Source organism: Rattus norvegicus, chromosome 4 (genome assembly GCF_021556685.1).
Source record: "Rattus norvegicus strain SHRSP/BbbUtx chromosome 4, alternate assembly SHRSP_T2T, whole genome shotgun sequence".
Taxonomy (NCBI): Eukaryota; Metazoa; Chordata; class Mammalia; order Rodentia; family Muridae; genus Rattus; species Rattus norvegicus.
This window is the reverse complement of record NC_141537.1, coordinates 160,177,573-160,199,145: the sequence shown is the minus strand read 5'-3', so window position 1 is coordinate 160,199,145 and position 21,573 is coordinate 160,177,573. Positions and strand designations below refer to the sequence as shown.

Sequence of the window (21,573 nt, the reverse complement as noted above, 5' to 3'; positions counted from 1 at the left end):
AGTGGTAGAGCGCTTGCCTAGCAAGTGCAAGGCCCTGGGTTCGGTCCCCAGCTCCAAAAAAAAAAAAAAAAAGAAAAGAAAAAATTTTTTATTTAATTTAACTTAATTTTTTAAAATGTATGTTGAGTACACTGTAGTTGTCTTCAGACACACCAGAAGAGGGTGCCAGATCCCATTACAGATGGTTGTGAGCCACCATGTGGTTGCTGAGAATTGAACTCAGAACCTCAGGAAGAACAGTCAGTGCTCTTAACCTCTGAGCCATCTCTCCAACCCCCAAAATAAATGTTTTGTTTTGTTTTTTAAAAAAAGAAAGAAGGGGTTGGGGATTTAGCTCAGTGGTAGAGCGCTTGCCTAGGAAGCGCAAGGCCCTGGGTTCGGTTCCCAGCTCCAAAAAAAAAGAACCAAAAAAAAAAAAAAAAAAAGAAAAGAAAAGAAAGAAAGAAATCAAAAACTGGGCATGGTTGCTTGCATATGTAGCACCAGGACTGTTGGGAAGAGACAAGCAAACCGAGAGAGTTCCCTGGCCAGTCCACTTCATCTCAAAGAAATAAAGTAAAAAGTGAGAGTAAGACACTGAGGATCTTGCTGTCTCCCACACATGCGCACACTGGAGTGAAACATCCATACACTCACATATACCTCACACCCACTACACAACACACACGCGCACACACACACACACACACACACACACACACACACACACACACACACACACACACGGTAGCACTGGGAGAAAGTGTGGTGGGCTGGGCAGGAGGACATGGCTCTGGTCCTGCCTGAGTGCTAGGTCTTTGTATGACCTTCAGCCCGCTCTGTTCCCTGCTTGGAAATCAAGATATGGAACCAAGTCCACTCTCTCCCAGCTGATCGCTCTGCAGTTCTGACCTTGTCCTTGCGCTCACAGGCAAAGAGAAAGCTGGGATCCCAGAGAAGCCCCTCCCCTGACTCTGCCTGACCCTACCTCTTCCTCCTGCACCCTTACCTGCAGATGGATGTGTACCTGTTCCTCTTCTCGGACGTGCTCCTAGTAACCAAACCTCAACGCAAGGTGGACAAAGCCAAGGTCATCCGTCCTCCTCTCATGCTGGAGAAACTCGTGTGCCGACCACTTCGAGACCCTCGTATGTCTCTTCTCCAGAGGAGGAAGAGTCGGGATTGGGGTCAGATAAGACCCAGACCTTAAAGCAGAGCTTCTTCTCCATGCAGACAGCTTCCTGCTGATCCACCTCACGGAATTCCAGTGTGTCTCCAGTGCCCTCACCGTGCACTGTTCCAGTTCAACGGAGCGGACACAGTGGCTGCAGAAGACCCAGCAGGCTCAGGTAGGTGGCAGTTAGGCTTGGAGCAGGGTAAGCATGCACCCCTGGAACTCAGGACTGACATCACAGATGGGTGAAGGAGGGCAGAGAGACTGGGCTCAGTGCTGGTGCAGACTTGACCAGCAGCAGGTCGGATGCGCTCCAGAGTCTGAGAAAGCCTGTGGCCATCTACCAAGGCAGCTATTGAGACGACCCAACACCTGGTACACCCTAATGGTTTCCTCACACTGAAATGGTGAATTTCTAAACCTTATCTTCTGTTCAGAGACACCTATGGAGTGCTTTTTCGGGGCAGGCACTAGTGCTAGGTGCCAGGGAATCAGAAAAGAATGAAAACACAATTCCTGACCTCCAGATCTGTAGCTCATTAGAGTCATCAGGATACAAATAACAGAAGCGAGTATACAGAACGGGGCCATGCCTTCTATCCCAGCGGTCTGCTGGAAAAGCCGTGGTGCTGAGGGAGGTTAGGGGGAGAAACCGTTGCATCAGAACAGACAACGAAGCAGGAAGAAGGGAATCTATACAAAGATCCAGAAAGAGGAAACAGTCATGTGTTGAGAGAGGCACCGGACTGGAAGTGTCAAGTCAGCCCCATCTCTCACAGGAACAGGACTGGATCAAGGTCATACAAACACCTAGAGCTCAGTAGGGACCATGTTCTCTAAACCTCCCATTGCACCGAGTGTGTGTGTGTGTGTGTGTGTGTGTGTGTGTGTGTGTGTTTATTATGTGTGGTATGTGTGTATTATGTTGTGGTGTATGCATGACTGTGTATGTGACTGTATTATGTGTATGGTTTACACATATGATCCCGTGTATGTATTATGTGTAGTATTTGAATATGACTGTGTTGTGTGTGTGGTGTATGTATATAACTGTGTGTGTCCTGTGTGTATGTATTTTGTCGTGGTATATGCACACGACTGTATATTATGTGCGTATACACATGACTGTGTGTGCATTATGCATACGATTGTGTTGTATTATGTGTGGTGTGTGCATATGACTCTGTGTGTATTATGTATGTGGTGTATGCATATGACTGTATGTATGTGACTGTGTGTAGAATGGAGTAGGATGTTTGCTTGGCATTGCCAGGGTATAGGGTGGGTGCAGCAGAAGTTGAGTCCATGAGGTAGTACCACGGGATCCTGCCCGTCTCTAAAGGCCAGGCTAGGAACTTGAACTTTGTCCTGTAGACAAAATGGAGCCAGTGGAGGTTTTAAACAGGGCAGTGATGTAGGCAGACTTAAGGGATAAGAGTAGGAGTTCAAAAAAAAAAAAAAGAGAGACATCAGTAAAGCTCCGTCAGTTATAAACAAGTCAGCAGCTTTAAAAATAATAACAAGAAAACCCAAAAAACAGTAGCAGGGCTAGGGTGTAGCTCAGCGGGAGCGTGCGTGCTTAGCATGCACAAGACCTGGAGTTGATTGAGCCACATTTCCACACAAACAAAACAAAACATCCAGAAATAGAGTCCCTCACAATTTTAAAGGCCACGAGCTCAAACTGGAGGTATTGACAGAAGTGAGCTTTCTGCTCAGGTCCTAGGGGAGCACCTATGTCTCAGCTGCTGATGGCTTCCGTGGCCCTTAACTGGGACAGCAACTCCCGGCACCCCATCTCTAGTTTTCCCCTCCATGTAGCAGTGCCCAGACTTCCCTCCCTTTCTTAGAAAGACGCCAGACGTCCAGTTTAGAATCCACCTGGAATGCATGAGGGAATCTGTCTGAGATCTTCACCTTGGGTCCTATCACATCTTCAAAGACCCTTTCCCCAAATAAGGTCACATTTATGCTTTCTGGGGAATGGGTTTCAGACCTGGCTTTCTCCAGGCAAACCCACCGTGGGAGCAGAATAGCAAAGATTAGCATTAGAGGCTCCTTGTCTTGCTTGTTGGCAGAGCTGAGGCTCAAACCCAGCATCTCTGCTGTATTGGAAAAGCACTTGACCCCTGCACTCCACTCCCAGCCTCACGAAGTAAAATGTTCATTCACTCACTTACTTACTTGTGGGTGGGCAGGTGTATGTGCATACCACAAATTTGTATCACCACATCTGTAAACTTCCCTTTACCAAATTCCTCTCAAATTTCTCCCTTTCCTTTGGTTCCCAATCTTAGAACAAGCCTTCTCCCAAGTTCTCCCTTTGAACTTCTGGGAACCAGTAAAACCTGCTGGTGAGCATATGCAAAATAACAGCCTCTGTTAGGCTCTGCAGGTCATTTCTGCTCTATGACCAAACTTTCAGTGAGGTTCCCAGCCACTCAAAGACCGAAATACTGCAACACACACACACACACACACACACACACACACACACGTGCACACACACACACACACCACCACCACCACCACCACCACCACCACCACCACCACCACCACCCCACACAAGGGTGACAGAATATCTCTTAGTCCCTTCACTGCTCAGGGCTGAAAGTTTTTCTTCTTCCCATTGCAGAAATGTTAGTGAGATGGCTTCCTTGAGGGCTTACAGAGGTGGCTTACGCTTTAACAGAAAAATGAGCTTGCAGTGGGGGCGGGGAGGCTTCATGGCTGGGAGGAGGGAAAGGAACTACATCTGAGGGGAACAGGAACCCTCAAATGTAAAGGCCAAGAGATGAAAGTGAGGCCAATTAAACTAAAGCAAGATTTAGAGGACAGGCCACAGCCCACCCTGTGTTCTTGGCAAACTTTCTAAGCGTCTGGGAAGGTACAGTGATAGCAAGCCAGTGGCTTGGCATGAGGCCATGTGCTTCGTGGGTGTTTCTACAGGTGTGTTTCATTGTGACACAAGGGAGAGGGTGCTCCTATAATCTCAGCACACAAAGCTGAGGCAGGAGAATTGTGAGTTCAGGGCTAGCCTGGGCTATATAGCAAGTTCTGGATCTGAGCTGCATCGAAAGACCCAGTCTCAGAAAAATGAAGAAGAGAAAGGAGGAGAAAGAAAGAAGAGAGAAGAGGAAAGAGAAGAGGAGGAGGAAAGAGAAGAGGAGGAGGAGGAGGGCAGAGCTGGAAGGCGGCTTTGGTGTTGGTGGCTGAGAGGCGGAGAGCTCCTTCTAAAGATCTCTTGTCATACCACACTACTGGGGAGACAGTGGGTGGATGTGGTAATCCCAATGAAGTGCAGAGAGAGGAGGCATTCTCTCTTGGGGATTCTCCACAGGAATCTTGCTTGGGAGCCCTCCCCCCTTCTTTCTTCAGCTTTGTGGGGGAGGGGGCGCTCCTATAATCTCAGCTATGCTCTAGCTCCTTCTTTCCCACACCACTCACCATGGCTCTCCTCTTGCTGTAGCCAGGAAGATTTCCCCGCCCGACCAACGCCCCCGTCCCCCAACCCCCAGGGGGATTCCCCAACCCCTGCCTTTCCTGGGGAGGGTCAAGGGCAAGCTTAGTGAAGACAGGTCAGCAGATGTCCTTTAACTAAGACTTCCTCTTCTCATCCTTTCCCTTCACACCAACCCTATCCTCAGCACCCATCACAAACTGAACTTGGGTGTGTGGGGCAAAGGGCATGGCTTCTCCTCATAACAGGCCATGCAGCTCCACCACCGTCCTTCTGCTCCTACCCTTCCCCACCTCACACTGAGTAGAAAGATGAAGACTGGGGAAGAGGGAGGAGACACAGGAACTGGCCCAGACTGCCAGCTTCCTGCTCTCAGCCTCTGCTCTGGTTCAGTGACTGGGAAGCCAGGGAAAGGAGAGTTGTCAAGACTGTCCCCTTGATATCACTTTCCTATGCCTGCCCAACCCTCCTCCAACATGTCTCACCCTGACCCTCCATCCCCACCCCACCCTGCCCTCACCCTCATCTCCTACCAAAGCTTTGGAGACACCCAGGAGCCCCAGAGCTGCTGCCTCACACTCTCCACACTTCTGAGAAAGTACAAACATGGAGCTAGGAGGCTGACTTAGCATCAGTCAGAAGAGAGCATTGTATGGGGTTAGGGGACACTTGAGGTCCCCACTCTATGTCAGATGCAGCACCTTAGCTGCCACTGAGGTGGGGATGCCAAAGGGAGGAGATAAAAGACTCCAACTACAGTCCTTTCTTTCTTTCCTTCTTTTCTTTCTTTCTTATTTCTTTTTAAAAAAGATTTATTTATTATGTATACAGTGTTATGCTTACATGTATGACCCTCCACCAGGAGAGGGCACCAGATCTCATTACAGATGGTCATGAGGCACCATGTGGTTGCTGGGATTTGAACTCAGGACCTTGGGAAGAGTAGCCAGAGCTCTTAACCTCTCCACCATCTCTCCAGCCCCTCTTTTTTCTTTTTGAGATAGGGTCTCACTGTATAAGTTCTGATAGGTCTTGGACTCTCCATGTAGATTGGGCTGGCCTCAAACTCAGAGATCCGCCTGCCTCAAGTGGACACACCTATGAATATTGGTGTCCATTCTGCGCACAGCAGCTGCTTCTACGTTTCTTCATGCCAAGTCTCCTCTTACCACCCACCTTGTGCCCCCTCAGACTTTGCTGTCTCCCCCAACATTAACCTCCTGTGGTAACTCAAAGCCCTTCAAGGCTGCCAAAAAGCTTGCAGTCACTGAGCTAAGACTTACAGAGTATACTCTCACGCGGCTCTCCTCTCCACCAGAGCATCCTTGGCAAGTAGCCGCATCTACGTCTAGTCTTTGCATCTGTGAGGTGAGCTCATGGCCACACTCTCCATGCTGGAGGGTGCTGGTGTGTGACAAAGCACCCCGTGTGTATGGAGGTCCTTTGCAAGACATCTGTCGGCTGTCACTGCTTTACTCTGTGTGAAAACTCAGAAGGGACACAGACATGTGTCCTCTTGACTTCCGTCCTGGGACAGCTTTCCTTTCTCACCAGTCTAAGGGACAGGAGAGTCCTCAGCCTAGGACAAGCATGGCCCCTGCTCCTCCCTCCTTCAGGATGAAGACCAAAGTGATGAGAGAGCAATGTGCCCAAAAGAGTGACCTGAGGACCAGTATGGTCCAGAGCCCTTGCAGTACCATCCTCTCAGAACGGGAGAGATTCCTAAGAGGAGCATCGAAGGGCTTCCCTGAAGGTGTAGGGAGCAGGGGCATGAGAGCAGAAGGAAGGGGCACCAGCTCTGCAGCTTGGTGCCACCATATCTTGTCACCATTGTGCTCCCTTCCTGTAAGAAGGACTCCTATGGTGGTCCCTAGCCCTCTAGTTTCCTTTCTCAGTAGGAAAAGAAATGTAAACACCGTGCCTCAGAGGGGAGTTAGGAGAGTCTCGGATACCATAGGTAAAGCCCTTAACACAGTGTCCAGCAGACAGCAAATACTCTATAAATGACAGCTCCTAATGAAAGTCCCTCCCCAGGCCACTCTGCAGAAGCTGAAGGCCGAGGAGTATGTTCAACAGAAGAGGGGGCTGCTGGCCCTCTATCGAGACCAGGGCAGGGAGTCTCCCAGCCCCAGGCCCTCCACACCTTCCCCAGAGGACTCTCAGAGCAGTGCTGAGGGGAGGTAAGACTGAGTTCACCATCCAAAGAGGGGAACACGAGGTGGGGAGGAGGGAGGTGACATTTATGAGGCTAAGAAGAAGGGTGAGTAGAGAGCGTCGGGGGACTTGGTGTAAGAACAAAAACATTAACTGCAGCCAGGAGTGGAACAGGATAGTAGTTACCATGGGAAGGGATCGGTGGCATAGGGTGGGCACAGGGCAAAGGAAACAGAAACATGGCGTGCGAGCTCCCTGTGGTGAGCAGGCTCCAGAGTAAAGGGAGATCAGGATTCTCAGAATAGCAGTTTCCAGAACACAGCAAGCTCCAACCCCCGTAGTGTAAGAGGTTCATTCAGGATGATACAGCTGCTTAGCAACAGGCTTTTAGAGGAAAGGACCCATCCTCGGACCCACACAGCAAATCTGAGACAAGCTGCTTGAGACGAGGTCTGAACCAGGTGCTGTAGACAGAGCAGCTCAGAAGCAACCTAAGCTTTTACTCGTTTTCCCAGCGAGTAACTCAGGCTGACCGAGTTACTCTCACGGCCGTTCCTCCCAAGCAACCACTCCCAGCTTACCTCAAAGTCTTTTTCTTTTTCAAATATGACTCTACACAGGGACTGTACTACTCTCCATGTCGCTTCAGTTTTAGTATAGGCGCTGAAGAAAGGGAGTACCCAAGGTCTTTTCTAGAGTGCTAACCAGTGAGGTGGGAAAAGCCAATCGCTGTCATGTACAGAGACAGGACAGTAAGTTTGGAGGAAGAGACATTTCTGAATGGAGCAATAGGAGACGTTTCCCAGCCTTGAATTTATTTGATCCTCAGCGTCTGAGTCTGAGTCTCTGCTCTTAACTGTAGGGCTTTGGAGTTCACTGTAATCCCCCGACTGGTAGTGACTGAAGATACAGATGAAGACACGCCCTCCGTGACCGATGATACCTCAGACTCTGGCTATGGCACCTTAATTCCAAGTTCTCCAAAGGACTCTCAATCCCCCCTTAACAGGCTTCGGAGCAAGGCTCTTCGTAGGGACCCTCGCCTCACCTTCTCCACCCTGGAACTCAGAGACGTTCCCTTGCGCCCCCAGCCTCCTGACCCCCAAGCTCTCCAGCGACGAAGTGCCCCAGAGATGCCAGAAGGGATCCTAAGAGGAGGCAGTCTACCCAGGAGAGCCCCACCAACCTGGTCCGAGGAGGAAGATGAGACCTTGACACCAGGGAATGTGGTGGTAGAAACCCTAAGCAGGGCACAACGTCGGAGTCCGCTCCCCCACTCTCCCGCCCATACTGACTCTGCTGGGGAAAGCCCCTGGGAGTCCACAGATGAAGATGAGGGGCCTCTATCCCCTGGACTCCGCCCCCGCTCCTTGCGGGCTGAGGACATGCTCAGGGAGATCAGGGAGGAGCTGGCCAGCCAAAGGATCGAGGGAGCCTTGGAACCGGAACCAGGAAATGGCAAGCTCCGGAGGCTGACTAGAGCCCAGCTGCAGAGAATGAGGGGCCACCACGTCATACAGCTGGACACGCCCATGTCTACATCGTAAGTGCAGAAACTATTAAGGGTCAGAAGGGCAGTATGGAGGGGCTGTTCTAAGAGGTAGGCTGTGCAGAGCGAGGACCAACACAGGGGAGGGTACTCTGCTTTACCCATCAGTCCACTCGTTGCTTGCCCTTGACCTAATGCCTTTGTCTCCTTCCTTTACAGAGACGTATGAGGAATGCTGGAGCCCTTTGATACATCTCCTAGAGGAATTGTCTCCCCAAGAGTGCTGGTCACCACCTCCCCCTGGACTCTACCTCAAGGATTCACCTCAAACCAAGCCTGACCCAGGCATCATCTCCTTGACTCTGAAGGTCAAGAACTGGACATTGTGTCTCACAGACAAACCCCCAAGTCCCACATAAAACTGCCGAGAAACATGACTGTTTTGGTTAGCACTGGTCCGGGTGAGAAGAGGATATAGCATGGGTACCCATCCGGTGGCGCCTACTGTTAGCTAGCGGGATGACTGGACCTTCCATGTCACTTTTCATGTTCCGGGCTTTGCCGGGTCTCTCCTATCCACAGACCACTCTTTCCAAGGTCAGAGGTCACTTTTAGATTTTTAGTGTATTTACAAGAGTCGGGGGCTCCAGCTGGAGACCCCACTGTTCTGTGCTTGCCCCTACCTTAGGGAGTTCAACCGTTCATCCATTAGTGTGATATAATCAATACAAAGACTGTTTTATCTACTGTGAAAAGGGCCCAGAAATCAACTGAGGAGGCCCTGAGAAGCTTTGTTTGGGTCCTTGCATCCCAAGTGGGTATCAGATAGATTGTGCTTTTTCTCCACAATCACCTCTCCTGGCTTTTGGCACCCTCAGCTGTCTGGGAGCAGATGGCACACTTCCCTGCCATGCACAAGTGGCTGGCACAGGCTGTCCTCGGCAGCTGGGAAAAGCTATGTACACCAAGTCGGTAGCACCAAGGAAGTGGCTGCCAGATCGAGCCTGCCCCCTAGAGGACCAAAGAGGAGGTTCACAGGGAAGCAGGGCATCTAGCAGGATGGTCCTTCGAGTCCCGTTCCTGAGGTGGGGGTGTGGCCTTATCGCGGGAGGTGGGTCGTGGACGAGTGGGCAGGGCTTTCTAGAGTCTCGCGGATGTTCTCCAGGCAGCCACGCAGGTTCATGTCGCAAAGCACGCGGCCCACTACGTCCAGCGTGGCCTCGTGTCGCGGTGTGCGGCGCCGCCAGGCTTCCAGCATGCTGTAATGAGCCTCGCGGAGGCAACGCCCGTTCTGCAGCTCCAGCCGCTCGATCTCGTGCTCGCTCAGCCCCAGGAGCCGCATGAACTCCTTCCAGCGTGTCGGAGGCACGCCATCCACCACAGCATACAGCATCGCAGGGTCTGCAGCTGGGGACAAGGACCATGCACCTCCAGCAGCAGCCCTACCTTTGTACCCTCCACCCTGCCCGACTCCCTCCAGGGGTAACGCCCCCAGCGCGAACCCAACTTACTGTCAAGCCGTTGTGGCTGGGCCGCGACGACGTCTTCCCATTTCCGAACAGGGGCGGGGATTGGCACAGGGTTGAGGGATCCGTAGAGGAGAGGGTCAGCACCCTGGGTTGGGACCACCTCTCTTACAGGTGGCACGAAGTTGTGCCAGTTACTAGGACCGAAGACGGGGCTGATGGGGGTACTGGAGACAGGAGGACTGAAGCGTGGGGTGGTGCTGAAGCCCAGAGTGGGGTTGAAGCCGGGGTTGGGGCTGAAGGCTGGGATAGAGGCTGGAGTTAGGGGCTTAGTAACAATTCCTTCACCCTCCACCTGAAAGAAAGAAAACATAGCATTAGTGGGGGAGAAAAAGGACTCCCTTCAGGTGCTTTATTCTTTATGGGGGTGGGGATAGAGGAGCTAAGGGAGCCCACCACCCTCATTCCAAGTAATTTGGGTATCAGGTGTTGGAAGGAGTAGTCAGAAAAGCTGGAGTCCTTTCTTCTCACCTCTTTGACAGGAGCTGAATCCCTACAAACTGAAAAAAAGAAAAAAGAAAAAAGATATGAATTTCACTTCCCTTTTGATGTTGGCACCCTGGCCTTGGGGACTTGTGGTGTCATGCCTCAGGGCCTATGTGGCCCTGGGGAAAAGAGAATTACTGATATCAGTAAGACTTGAGGATGGGGAGGGGAACACCCTTAAAGAAGGGGGGGGGAGGGACTAGGGGGATGTTTGCCCAGAAACCGAGAAAGGGAATAACACTCGAAATGTATCCGTAAGACTTCTCTCCCACCACCCAGGGCCACTCAGCCTAGAATCCTTAGCCAGGGACAGAGAGGCCACCCCTCATCTCCCTCCATCTTGCCCACCTGACCCCCTCCCGTATTTCCACCGACACCCTTTATCCCCAAAGTCCACACTCACTGATGGAGTAGACCCTGGGCCTCCACTGGGGATATCGGCACAGTAGACTGACGCAGATAAAGAATAAAAGGCAAAGACCTAGGAAGATAACCAGAGGCAACAGCACGGCAGTACCTGCAGACAAAAAGGAAGATGCTCAGTGTGAGGCAGCAGCAGAGACTGGGGGCTTGGGGGGGTGGGCGGAGGGAGGCCATGGAGTCAGCCAGCCAGCTGGTGAGCATGGGCACTAAGCCATTCATTCCCCCTCACCTGAGTCCTGGGGGTTTGTGACATTTGCAACTGGAGGTAGGCACAGCTTCATACATTCCTGATTTTTCTTGCAGCTGAAAAGAGATGAGAACAGGTGAGTAGGAAGCTCTACGCTTTGCAATTGTGCTGCTATCTCTTCACGGAATGGAATTTAACCTGCTTCTTTGAGAGCTGATGCAGAAGAAAGAGCTCATCCTCGGAAAGGCTGTGCTGACAGCCAGGAGCAGAAGTAGATACAAGTGATCTCAGCACTTGGGAGCTAGTGAGGAAAGTATCAGTCCAAGGTCACCCATAGCAAGGTCAGGGCCAGCCTGGGCTACAGTAGACCCTGTCCAGCAAAAGAACAAGGAGAAAGGAAGGGGAAAGGGAGAGAGAGGGCAAGTCAACCATCTCGATGAGTTTAAAGTAGTCATCGTCCCACACCGTAGCACCCAATCATCTGTAACTCCAGTTCCAGGGTATCTAGTGCCCTCTTCTGGCCTCTGAGAATACCATGCATGTACACGGCACACATAGATACGTGCCAGCCAAACACTCATACACAGAAAATAAAAATAAATTTCTAAAGTATTTTTTAAATGTCAGGCATGGCAGCACATGTGAGTGGTCAGGAGGCTAAAGCAAGCAGATATCTAGGAGTTCAAGGCCAGCCTGGTCTACCTAGTGAGTCCCAGGCCAGCCAAGGCTAACCAGTGAGACCCTGAGTAAAGACAAATAAAATAAAACAAAATGGGGCTGGAGAGATGGCTCAGTGGTTAAGAGCATCGACTGCTCTTCCAGAGGTCCTGAGTTCAAATCCCACAACCACATGGTGGCTCACGACCATCTGTAATGGGGATACGATGCCCTCTTCTGGTGTGTCTGAAGATACCTACAGTGTACTCATATATAATAAATAAATAAATAAATATTTATTTATTTATTTATTTATTTATTTATTTCTCTTGGCCTCTCAGCTGCTACAAGGTGAGCTACTTTGCTTGCACAGTATGCTCTGATCATGATGTCCTGCTTCAGCACCGGCTCAAAAGCAGCAATGCCAAATACTGTGAATTGATGAAACCAGGAGGCAAAATAAGCCGGTCTTTGCTTTAAGCTGATTCAGTCACAGGTCCAGAAAGAGGACTCATACAAGAAGCTGGAGGGCCTCCCATCCGATAACACTGCTGTTTACAGCACTTGATTTTGGATATGACCGGTCACGGGGGCATGAGAGATTTTAGGATGTCTATCACTGGGGCAGCCATTGAGAGCTGTCGTGGGGGGTTGGGGAGGAGAGAGATGAGAAAACTACACTGCGTGGGGGTAGGGGGACGACAGAGGAATGTGATCTCAGCAGAAGTCTGCAAACAGGGAAAGGAGATTTTTGTCTTCCTCATGAGCTCGGGATAGAACACATAGGATTGGGCACATGAGCTCTTCTGAGTTGAAACTGAGTAGGAAAAAAAATAGAAAGTAGACAGCGTTGGCTCAGACAGTATTATAGATCGTTGGTCTAGCCGTCTGTTTTGGAGATCCAACCCAATGCCTCCAATAGGCTAGGCCAGTGCTCTACCATTGACCCAAAGTACTTCCACCCTGACTCTCCTTACCCTAAAAGTTAATAAACATTAGGTGTGGGGATGTAGGAATTTGCCCAAGGTTGCAGAGCCAGGAAATGGGTAGGTTGGGATTTAACCCCAGGTCAGTTCAACTATGAGAGTCTCAGAGTTTCTTCCTCTGGAAGCAAATGTATGAGAACAGCCCATGTGGAGGCACAGGAATGAGGAAGTCTGTCAGGGAGGCTGGGAAGGAATCACCAGCAATAGGGTGGCAGACACACCAGACCTAAGACACCATCAATAGAGAGCCGTGGAGAACAGTGTGCGCATATTCTAACTGCCCAGCACTGAAGAGGCATGCACGCTATGCCCTGTATGTGGAGGTCTGAGGATGACTTTGTGGAGCTGATAGTCTCTCCTTTCACCTTTACACGGGCTCCAGAGATTGAACTCAGGGTGCCAGACTTTTGCTGCAAGCACTTTACCCACTTGCCTGTACCCTAACATTCTGGAGAAACAGAAAGGACAATCTGATGTCTTGCTGTACTGTCTTCTCATCCAGTTGTAGGATACTTCCTTTAATCCTGCTTGGAGCCTCTCAGCCACAGCTGTTCATCCACCCTGGTCCCCAAGCACTTGGCAGATACTCACTGGCTGCAAGGGGTGCACTCATTTCCGCTTAGAAAGAATCCTGCGTGGCAGTTACACACGGTGTTCTGTTTCTCCTTACCTGTGAGAAAACAGTGAGACTAAGAGAGTGTGCCTGCAGTCTGAGGACACGAGGGAGGGAGAAGGGCAGGATGCAGGCACCACATAGGAGCTCATACCCACAGAGGAGTAGAAAAGCAGCTCCCTCATGGGGAGGAGGGAAGGAGGAGATGGGGTTGGGGGAGAGGCCTGGACTTGAGTGAGTGGTGCTCACAGGGGATTGTCACGGTGCCATTGAAGCAGGGGCTGCAGTCCACACACTGGAAATGCGTCTCACTCAGGTAGCGCTGGAATTGGTTCTTCTTGCAGCCACACACGGTGTCCATGTCAGCTTTGCAAGGAGAAATCTCCACCTGGAACATTTCTGAAGAGGGAAGGAAACGGTATATGAGTCTCGCACCGCTTTTCCCACACACATCTTGACGCCCCAGCTCGCCACGTGCATTTGTCTTCGTGACACAGACAGTCCCACACACACACGCCCAGGTTTGTAAGTGCATGCATGTTCCCGCCACACCCACGGGCAGATTCGAACCCCGACCCCTGGCAAACATCCATGGACACACACACACACACACACACATGTTCACGCGCGCCTTCTCGCACCGTGCACCTTCTAGAACCCTTGCCCAATCCTAAGGCTTGCCTTTCCGACATGTCTTGCAACTGAGACACTGTCTGACGTGGTTCTGCGAAGCTGTAAAGGTGCCTTTATCACACACCTCGCAGACTGTTTCCTGCCCTGGGCTTGGACAGTCACTCACCAAGTAGGTTCCTGTGGATGGGGTCAGGATTAGTCTGTAGTTGAGAGCTGAAGAGCAAAGCCCAACTCCGGGGGAAACAGCAAAGTAAGGGGACTCCCATGGACAAGGTCTGGGAACGTCAGAAACAAGCAAAAGGAACCTCACGAGGACTCTCTGCCCCCATTGTCTCCTACCTTTGTGGCACTTGGTGCAGCAGATGGAATTATTCTTTGGATGGGCATACTTTCCCTGGGGACACAAATTATCCCTCTTCTCCCGGTCACCAAGAGAAGGAACCAGTCCGGTGACCCCTGACGGGTGTATCCCCATCAGCAGAGCCAGGAGCACCTGAAGGAACAATCGGAAAGAGGAAATTCTGTCAGGGATAGGGTGAGGCCTTAGAGGCAACAACAAACTGGATACACACACACACACACACCGCCAAGTTTACATCCTCCCGGGGAACATTGTCCCTAAGATGGTGGCTGCTGTGTAGTCCAGTGTTTTCCTGGTCTCTGGTGGTTCTGTATGCTAGCAACGGTCTCTACAACTGAGCAGTTAGGTCTCAGGCCCCAGCTGCATTTCATCCTGTTCAGTTCCCTGAAGCAGCTCACAAGGCTGACCACGGCGGGGGAGGGGGGGACACTGGTCAAGGAATGTTTAGGCTTGTTTGCAGGGCTGAGGGTGGAGCTCCTGGTCTCACACAGAAGCACTGAGGTGCCCTCTGCCCTGCCGAGAAATGTAGCCAGAAGGAGGAAAACAAGGCTGTTTCGGATATGGCCTGGTTTTCCCGCAGACAGACTGACAGACAGACAGACAGCGGCGCCTTTGGCATTTCTCTATCTGGCTGCGGGTTTCACACTGTGCCTGTTTGTGGACACTTCCTAGAAGTGAGCAAACCTCTCTGGATTCCATTACAGTAATTAGAAAAGTATGTTGTGGGGAGGGGGTTAAGTTATAGGGAGGACTGTCGTGAAGATAGTTCGGGAAAGTGCTGCTATGCGACCTGAGGACCTGAGATCAAGCTCCATCGCCTACATAAAAAGCCAAGCATAGCAGCATAGGTTTATAATCCCAGTAATGGAGAAGAGCAAGGCAGGTCCCTGACGCTCTCTAGAGAACCTGAGATTGACCTCTGACCTCCATCCACACTGACACACCCGGAAATGAACACACATCTGTGGACCATGCTCTTCCAAGCACCACTCCTGGGCAGAAACTAAAGGAAGAACTCTGTGCGAGTGCCGGGATGGGGAGGGGGAGCTGGGAATGAAACCCAGGACCCCCACAGAGCCCTGAGCCACAGGCTCAGTCAAGACTTCCAAATATTTGTTTCAAGTCTGACTCAGCAACCTGCCCTCACATCCATGCCTCACATCACATACAGCGCAGGTTGGCAAGGACAAACAGAGAGGGAAGGCAGGTGACAAGGGTTAGGTATGAGCAAAGGCAAGTGGCTCATGGACCAGAGTGGACCAGAGCTCAGTGATCTGGCTCAAGATGACCAGCAAATCGGGAGCTGAGGATGTGACAAGAGTTCCAAAGAGGTCCATTCTAGAAGGCAGGTTTTATAATCTGAGGAAAGCTTGCACCAACCAAATGGTTTCCCTGTATGTAAATAGCTTCCGTGTGGAGAGAGCAAAACCCTCTTAGCTTCAATTTAGACCTCACTCTTTGATCTCTCCCAGCTTTGGTTCCTTTCTCTCACCCCCCCTCAGCCCCCCCACCTCCCGCTGAGCCTCTTTCTGGTCAAGACAGTGGAGGTCTTCAAGACAGATGTAGGAGCAACCGACCAATCAGATCGCATTCAGGAGAGACCTAAGAACCCATAGCTACCTAGACTCACAGCTGCCTTTGGGGGCCTGCAACACCACAGCTCTTTTGGAAGGAGGCTGGCAGCTTGCACCCTGCCAGCTGCTGTTACTCGAAGTGCTATCTCCCTGGCAACAGCAGCTGCACGGGCCAGGAAGCCCGTGCCTCCACCGCCGGAGACCTGAGAAGCCACACACAGAAGCACACCAGCAATCTCTCAGGCAGGCAGGGGGTGCACTCCTCCATGCACACACACACACACACACACACACACACACACACACACACACACACACACACACACAGGCTTCCAGGGTGACAGGAAGGGTTAGTTGTGATAAGAACTTCCCAATCATGAAAAGTGTGGTTCCTTTCCCCGAAGAAGAAAAGCCTGGAGCACCTAAGGTCAATGGTGCTTCCAACCCCATCAGAGGACCTGAAGCAAAGCCAATAGGCCAGGCGGTGTCAGCAAGAGGTAGAGGTGGGCTCCAGGCCAAGAGCGGCCTTGGAGGGAGCATCTCAACCAGTGATGGATGAACCTCCAGAGACGGAGGCTGGCTTCTCCGGTCACGTGTCCCTCCCATTCCAGAACTCTGGGGGTTAAGTCAAATCCGGGAAAGGGAGATCTTTTCCCAGCAGCTCCGCCCCAGTGACTCAGGCCAAGGGAGGGAGGGGATCTAGGACAGTGGACGGGGAACTGCAGGGCTGTGAGTCAGCAGAAAAGTCAACCAGCAAGTGGAACCCCATCTGCTCCCTCTAGGGTGCGCAGTCTCTCTCTCTCTCTCTCTCTCTCTCTCTCTCTCTCTCTCTCTCTCTCCTCCCTCTCCATCTCCCTCCCACCCCCTACTCACTCAGATTTCGGGGAAATGCCTCCCTCTTCCACCCCCATCCCAAAGGGAAGTCTTCCTGACCCCTGGCTTCCCAGTCAGGTCAGTAGGCTCCTCCCAGAGGACCAGCCTCCTCCATCCTTCCTCTAGACTGGGACCTGCCTTGATCAACAGTCTTTATCTGAAAAAGCCTACCCCGGGATCCCTGCTCCCTGGCTCCCCGGGCTTTCCCCGACAGCCCCCTGACACTCCCCAGTTCCAACCAGAATCAAACCCAGGTTGCCCTTCCACCCTAGTTCCCCACATTCCCATAGCCTGCCCGGTTCTAACCAGTCCCATTGGGTTTGGCGGCTCCCTAGACAAACCCTTAAGAAAGGACCAGTTCTGAGGCTTTATAGCCACTCCCCAAGCCAAGTAGCTATGGGGCAAAAACCCACAGCCCTCTTAAGGTTAGAAGAGATGGAGGGAGTTAGGTTTTAATCCAGGCCCTGGAGAGATAGAGGCAGGCTAACCACTGGGTTCAAGGCCAGCCTGGTTTATAACATGAGTTCCAGGAAAGTCAGGGCTACACAGAGAAACCCTATCTCAACAAAAACAAAGTAACAAAAGAGATGGGGCGCAGGCAGAGAACCGGCACTCTATCTCATGTGCTCCAGGCTTTCCAGGGCCCTCTGGTTCTTTCAATAGGTACCTGGTATAGGTGCCCTATTAGCAGTTGCATCATGAGGCAAGCAAGGGACTAGGCTATCCAGGTCCAATGTCCTGGTCCAAACCTAAATGCCTTTGCCTGGAGCAGAGGAGGGGCAGGAAGCTGGGGGTGCCTGGGGAAGAGATGGTTGAGGGGGTGGCAAGACATCTCTCTAACTACCCCTCAGCTTCCGCCTTAAGGTAGGACTTCCTGTGTAGGGGCTGTTGTATAGGGCAAAGAAGCTGTGGTCAAACTTGACCCAGCCACCTTCGGGGGACTCGCCCATCCCCCACACCAACGCGCTCATTACGTTAAAGTGTGCTTGTTCCATTTAATGTCAAGACCTACGCGGTGAGGAGCTCCTCAGTGTGACCTCTTCTGACAGCGCTGCCACAATCCTACCTTCCACCCACGAAGCCCCTAATTGGTGATTCATGTTTCCCCACCCAAGCTCCACAGATACCCTGTCACCTGTTCATGTTGAATAATGTGTTGAATAATGTGAATTTGCCCATATCTATTCTGGGCTCTTATCAGAAGCTATGGTTATTTCAGATGAGTAGATACAATCTCCCCAGGCAGACCGCAAACCTTATGAGCTAAGAGGTCAGAGCACTGCCTTGGTCACATCACCCAGGGCCAGGCCTGCGGGCCAGAGGGACAGACTGGGGTGCCTTCCATTCAGACGGAGCTGGTGATACACCCAAGGATGTAGGGAAGCAGCACCCCCGCAGCCCCCCTCACCTCAGAGACACACTTGTCTCTGGGAGGTATTTTAGAAGCTGTGCATTCCCTTCTACACACAGGCACACTCTCGCACATGTCCATGTTGACAATTCTGCCATTGCTCATCTCTTGCCGAGTCCGGCTGGCGAGCCAGTGCAGCTGGCATTAGTTAGAAGAAAGGCTGAGAGAGCTCTTGCTCCAGTCAGCACAACCACACTTCCACTTAGCCAGTCAGCGACCTACTTCACCTGCCTCCAGCTGAGCTCACCAGGCTCCTCATCTAGATGTCACATCACCAACTTCTTGGTACCAAGGCTGCAAACTCTGCAGCAGCCCTAAGAGTCACCTGCCAGTCCTTTTGGAATCTCTCCACCCTTTACCCCACACCCCAGCACTGATTTTTTTGCAACTGCCTTCCTCCTACCTACACCACTCCACAGTGGTGTCTCAGGGCCTCACTATGTGGCTGAGGCTGACATCAACCTTCTGGTTCAAGGGATGTGCCTGTCTCAAACCTTGGCAGGGGCTGAGGCTACCCACATAGTTTCTTATCTACATTCAGGCTTCAACTTGTACCACTGGGTTATGAATCTTCCTTTGCACCTCCAGGGTCTGGCTTCAAGAATCATTTCCATGGATAAATCCTTCTGTGAGCACATACATACTTCTGAGAAACTCACTGTTATTGGAACACAGTCTGGCCAGGCTGCTTGGAGAATAGCAAAGGAAAGAGGGAAGGAGAGAGGGAGGGAGGAAGGGAGGAGGAGGGGGAGGAAGGAAGGAGGAAAGAAGAAAGAGAGGAAGGGAGGAAGAAAGGGACAGAGGCAGGGAGGCAGGGAGGAGGAGAGGGAGGGAGGAAGGAAGAAAGAAGAAAAAGAGGGAAGGAAGGAGGGAAGAAGAGGGAGGGAGGGAAGGAGTAAGGGAGGAGGAGAGGGAGGGAGGAAGGAAGGAGGAAAGAAGAGAGGGAGGGAGGGGGAGAGGAAGAGAGGGAGGAAAACGGGCCCTCACCTAGGTCCTTAAGCACGATTCTATTTCTTTTTGGTATGTTTTAGGACATGGTCTCTAATCCAGACTGGTCTCAAGCTCCCTGTCTAGCCAAACCCAGTCATGACCTGAGCTCCTGTCTCCATCTAACAAGTGCTAGGATAACAGGCATGTACCACCATGACTGGCCCAAGGTTCTTTTTCACACACTCCAGAGTGCCAGTTGTCACATTCCTCAACATGGCCACTCCACCCCAGCTGAGGCATTCACCTCCTGTAACCACCTCCAACACAGAGTCCCACCTCTCCGTTCCCCTAATCCAGGCTCTCAATTCCTCTGTCTTCCCTCCTTCTGGCTTCTGCACGCCAGTCCCAAGCCCTCTTTTCTATACAACATTCCCCTGTTCCTATCTGACCGATTTCTTATTCCTTAGTTGATTAAGCCATTAGTCAATGGTCAACGTCTCCTTTCTAGGGCCCAGATAGGTGCTGGGGATGGGACAAGGCTCACACTTTCAAGAGCTCTCTGTGAGCCAAAGATAATACACTATGAGCCTTCGGGTCTCTGCAGGCAAGCTCAGCCCAGCAGACAAGCAAAAGCCATTAAGCAAGAAGATAGTGTTGGCCTATAGCCCAACCTCCTCCCCCAGCTCTGCCTCCAGGAAAGCACATCACATCACGCCAGAGTCATTTTCACTCCTGTAGTCAAACTCTTTAAAAAGTGGCAAAGTCTTCTTGGCCTTGCCACATCCCTGCCACGTCCATTGCTGCCTCATGACCTCAGCACTTCATCATCACCTGCACACCTCACAGCCCTATGCTCTGCACTGACGAGGCGGGGACAGCCTTCCGTGTCCCTGGTCTTCAGGTTCTGCTTTCTGTTCACAGTATCCCCGTCACCACCTGGGCCTCCTCCACTGAGTCAGGATGTCTCCTCTACCCAGCCTGTCAGAGGAGGACGGCCATTGAGTAGTGACACTAACACTGCTAGAGATGAGGAAAGAGAAGCCAAGCATTCGCTGAGCCCTTTCTGTTTGTGGCATACATTCCCCTTTGGGTCCACCAACTTGAACTTGATTCATTCGCCACTGATCCTAGCACCCGAAGTTGGGCCTAGGAGATTAATAAACTAATAAATATTCAACACACATTCATCTACTCAATCTTGACAACGACGGGGTACTGATCACTGTAGACATTTTGGAAATGGAGAAACAAAAGCGTAGGGGAGTCACATCACATGTCCGTAAGGGTGCTGGGCTGAGCCCTAAATCCAGATGATCTACCCCTCAAGAGAAAAGAAATGAGTGGATGGGGAGCTGGAGGATAGCCAGAAGGGCAGTCTTGACAAGTTGTGAGGTGAGGCTGGAAGGCAGGAGAGGGAGAAGGGAGGTAAGACCAGGCAGACTGGATCGGTACAGGGTTCTGGGAACACCGCTTTAGATTGGGACCCTAGAGAAAAGGAAGGGAATGGGCACAAAGGAGATTGACCAGAAGAGAGAAAGGGCATAGAGAAAAAGGCAGGTCTCAGGGGCAGCGCTGGGCCAGGGAGAGGCAGGACCAGAGACACCGTGCAGGTGGTACAGCCCACCCAGACAGCCAGGGAGCCCCGGAGGATCCCCACAGAATGATTATGGACACACAGAAATCAAGGGAACACGAACACGGGGCCAAGGCCAGAGAAAAGTACATTTTCCAGTGACGAGAACAAGCTGCCACCAACTTCCCCAATCGGAACTGTGGAATTGGAAACTGTGAGATTGACTTTTGGGTCTGTGGGGAGGGAGCTAAAGGATACGTCGCCCAGGTAAAGAGTTATTAGCTACTTAAGAAGGGTCAGGCCAGTGGAGACCTCGTATCTGGAAGCAGAAATGGAGGCAGAAGGGCAAAAGGTGTCTCAGGGTGAAGTCTGGGACCGGGAGGCTGCCCAGCTCTGTCCAGTTTCTGGTCCACTCCCAACAAGCACGCTATCCCAAACTTGTCCCGCCAACGGATTTCTTTCTGCTCAGTCTTCCAACATCCGGCCCCATGCTGTTCAACCTCTGCCAGAGAAAGAGGGCTGCCCCCTCTAAGTCCACTGGCCGGGCAGCTGGCATGGCCACAGCCCAACACAGGCCAGGACCTCCGCTGTCAGGCCCAAGGCTTGCCTGCTTGGCTTGCCGAATTCTCTCCCTCTCAGATCTCTCCCTTCTACATCTCAGGGCAGCCCCAGGTGAGGCCCAGCAAACTCGGGGGCAAACTGAAGCACACAAGCCCCTGCCCCCATCCCTTCCCCAAGTACAAGCCTACTTCTGCCAGGCCGCGCCTCGATAGCAGCCCACCCTTCTTCCCTCCCGTCTCCCATCTCACCAGTGACAGCAGCAGGCCAGGCACGATGGGGAGACCCATGTCCGGCCGGCAGTGGCCTCTCTCACTCCCCCATTGGGGCTGGGGACAGGGCAGCAATTGGCAACGCTGGTGAATGAAGTAAGACGATCGGACCAGGTGGCCCGGGTGTTGGCAGCGTGAGCCCCGGGTTAGAAAGGCTCAAAGTCAGAGGTAGATGGAAATCAGGGTACGGTCCTCCAGGATCTCGTATCCAGTAAGCCCGATCATGAGCCAGAGTTCAGAAAACTCGGAGAAAA

At 51.9% G+C, this 21,573-nt stretch overlaps 2 protein-coding genes across 6 annotated transcripts in view; one reads left to right on the top strand and one right to left on the bottom strand.

Annotated features, from left to right (window-relative positions):
• The window catches only part of Plekhg6 (pleckstrin homology and RhoGEF domain containing G6), an 18,452-nt gene extending 9,440 nt beyond the window's left edge, over positions 1 to 9,012 (top strand). For 2 of the 4 annotated variants that reach the window (XM_087655426.1, XM_087655425.1), the window contains exons 13-17: positions 995 to 1,127; positions 1,213 to 1,328; positions 6,648 to 6,793; positions 7,630 to 8,310; positions 8,476 to 8,693. In XM_087655426.1, the coding sequence (XP_087511552.1) occupies positions 995 to 1,127; positions 1,213 to 1,328; positions 6,648 to 6,793; positions 7,630 to 8,310; positions 8,476 to 8,485 (1,086 nt within the window). In that variant the 3' untranslated portion in view covers positions 8,486 to 8,693. 4 annotated transcript variants of the gene reach the window in all.
• Positions 8,862 to 21,573, bottom strand: Tnfrsf1a (TNF receptor superfamily member 1A). 2 transcript variants are annotated; one of them, NM_013091.2, is given in 10 exon segments: positions 8,863 to 9,663; positions 9,768 to 10,077; positions 10,254 to 10,282; positions 10,672 to 10,785; positions 10,921 to 10,994; positions 13,113 to 13,191; positions 13,384 to 13,533; positions 13,816 to 13,944; positions 14,107 to 14,260; positions 21,299 to 21,573. In NM_013091.2, coding segments are annotated over 10 exon segments (1,386 nt in total). In that variant the 5' UTR covers positions 21,338 to 21,573; the 3' UTR covers positions 8,863 to 9,355.

What these genes read in the sequence shown, in the direction of transcription:
- Tnfrsf1a (XM_087656163.1), bottom strand. Translation starts at nt 11,114, where the DNA reads ATGAGCTCTTTCTTCTGCATCAGCTCTCAAAGAAGCAG. An exon ending in ATCAGCTCTCAAAGAAGCAG is followed by an intron (nt 10,995 to 11,076) that starts GTTAAATTCCAT and finishes ATCTCTTTTCAG; the next exon opens with CTGCAAGAAAAATCAGGAAT. An exon ending in GCCCAGGGTCTACTCCATCA is followed by an intron (nt 10,283 to 10,671) that starts GTGAGTGTGGAC and finishes TCTTTTTTTCAG; the next exon opens with TTTGTAGGGATTCAGCTCCT.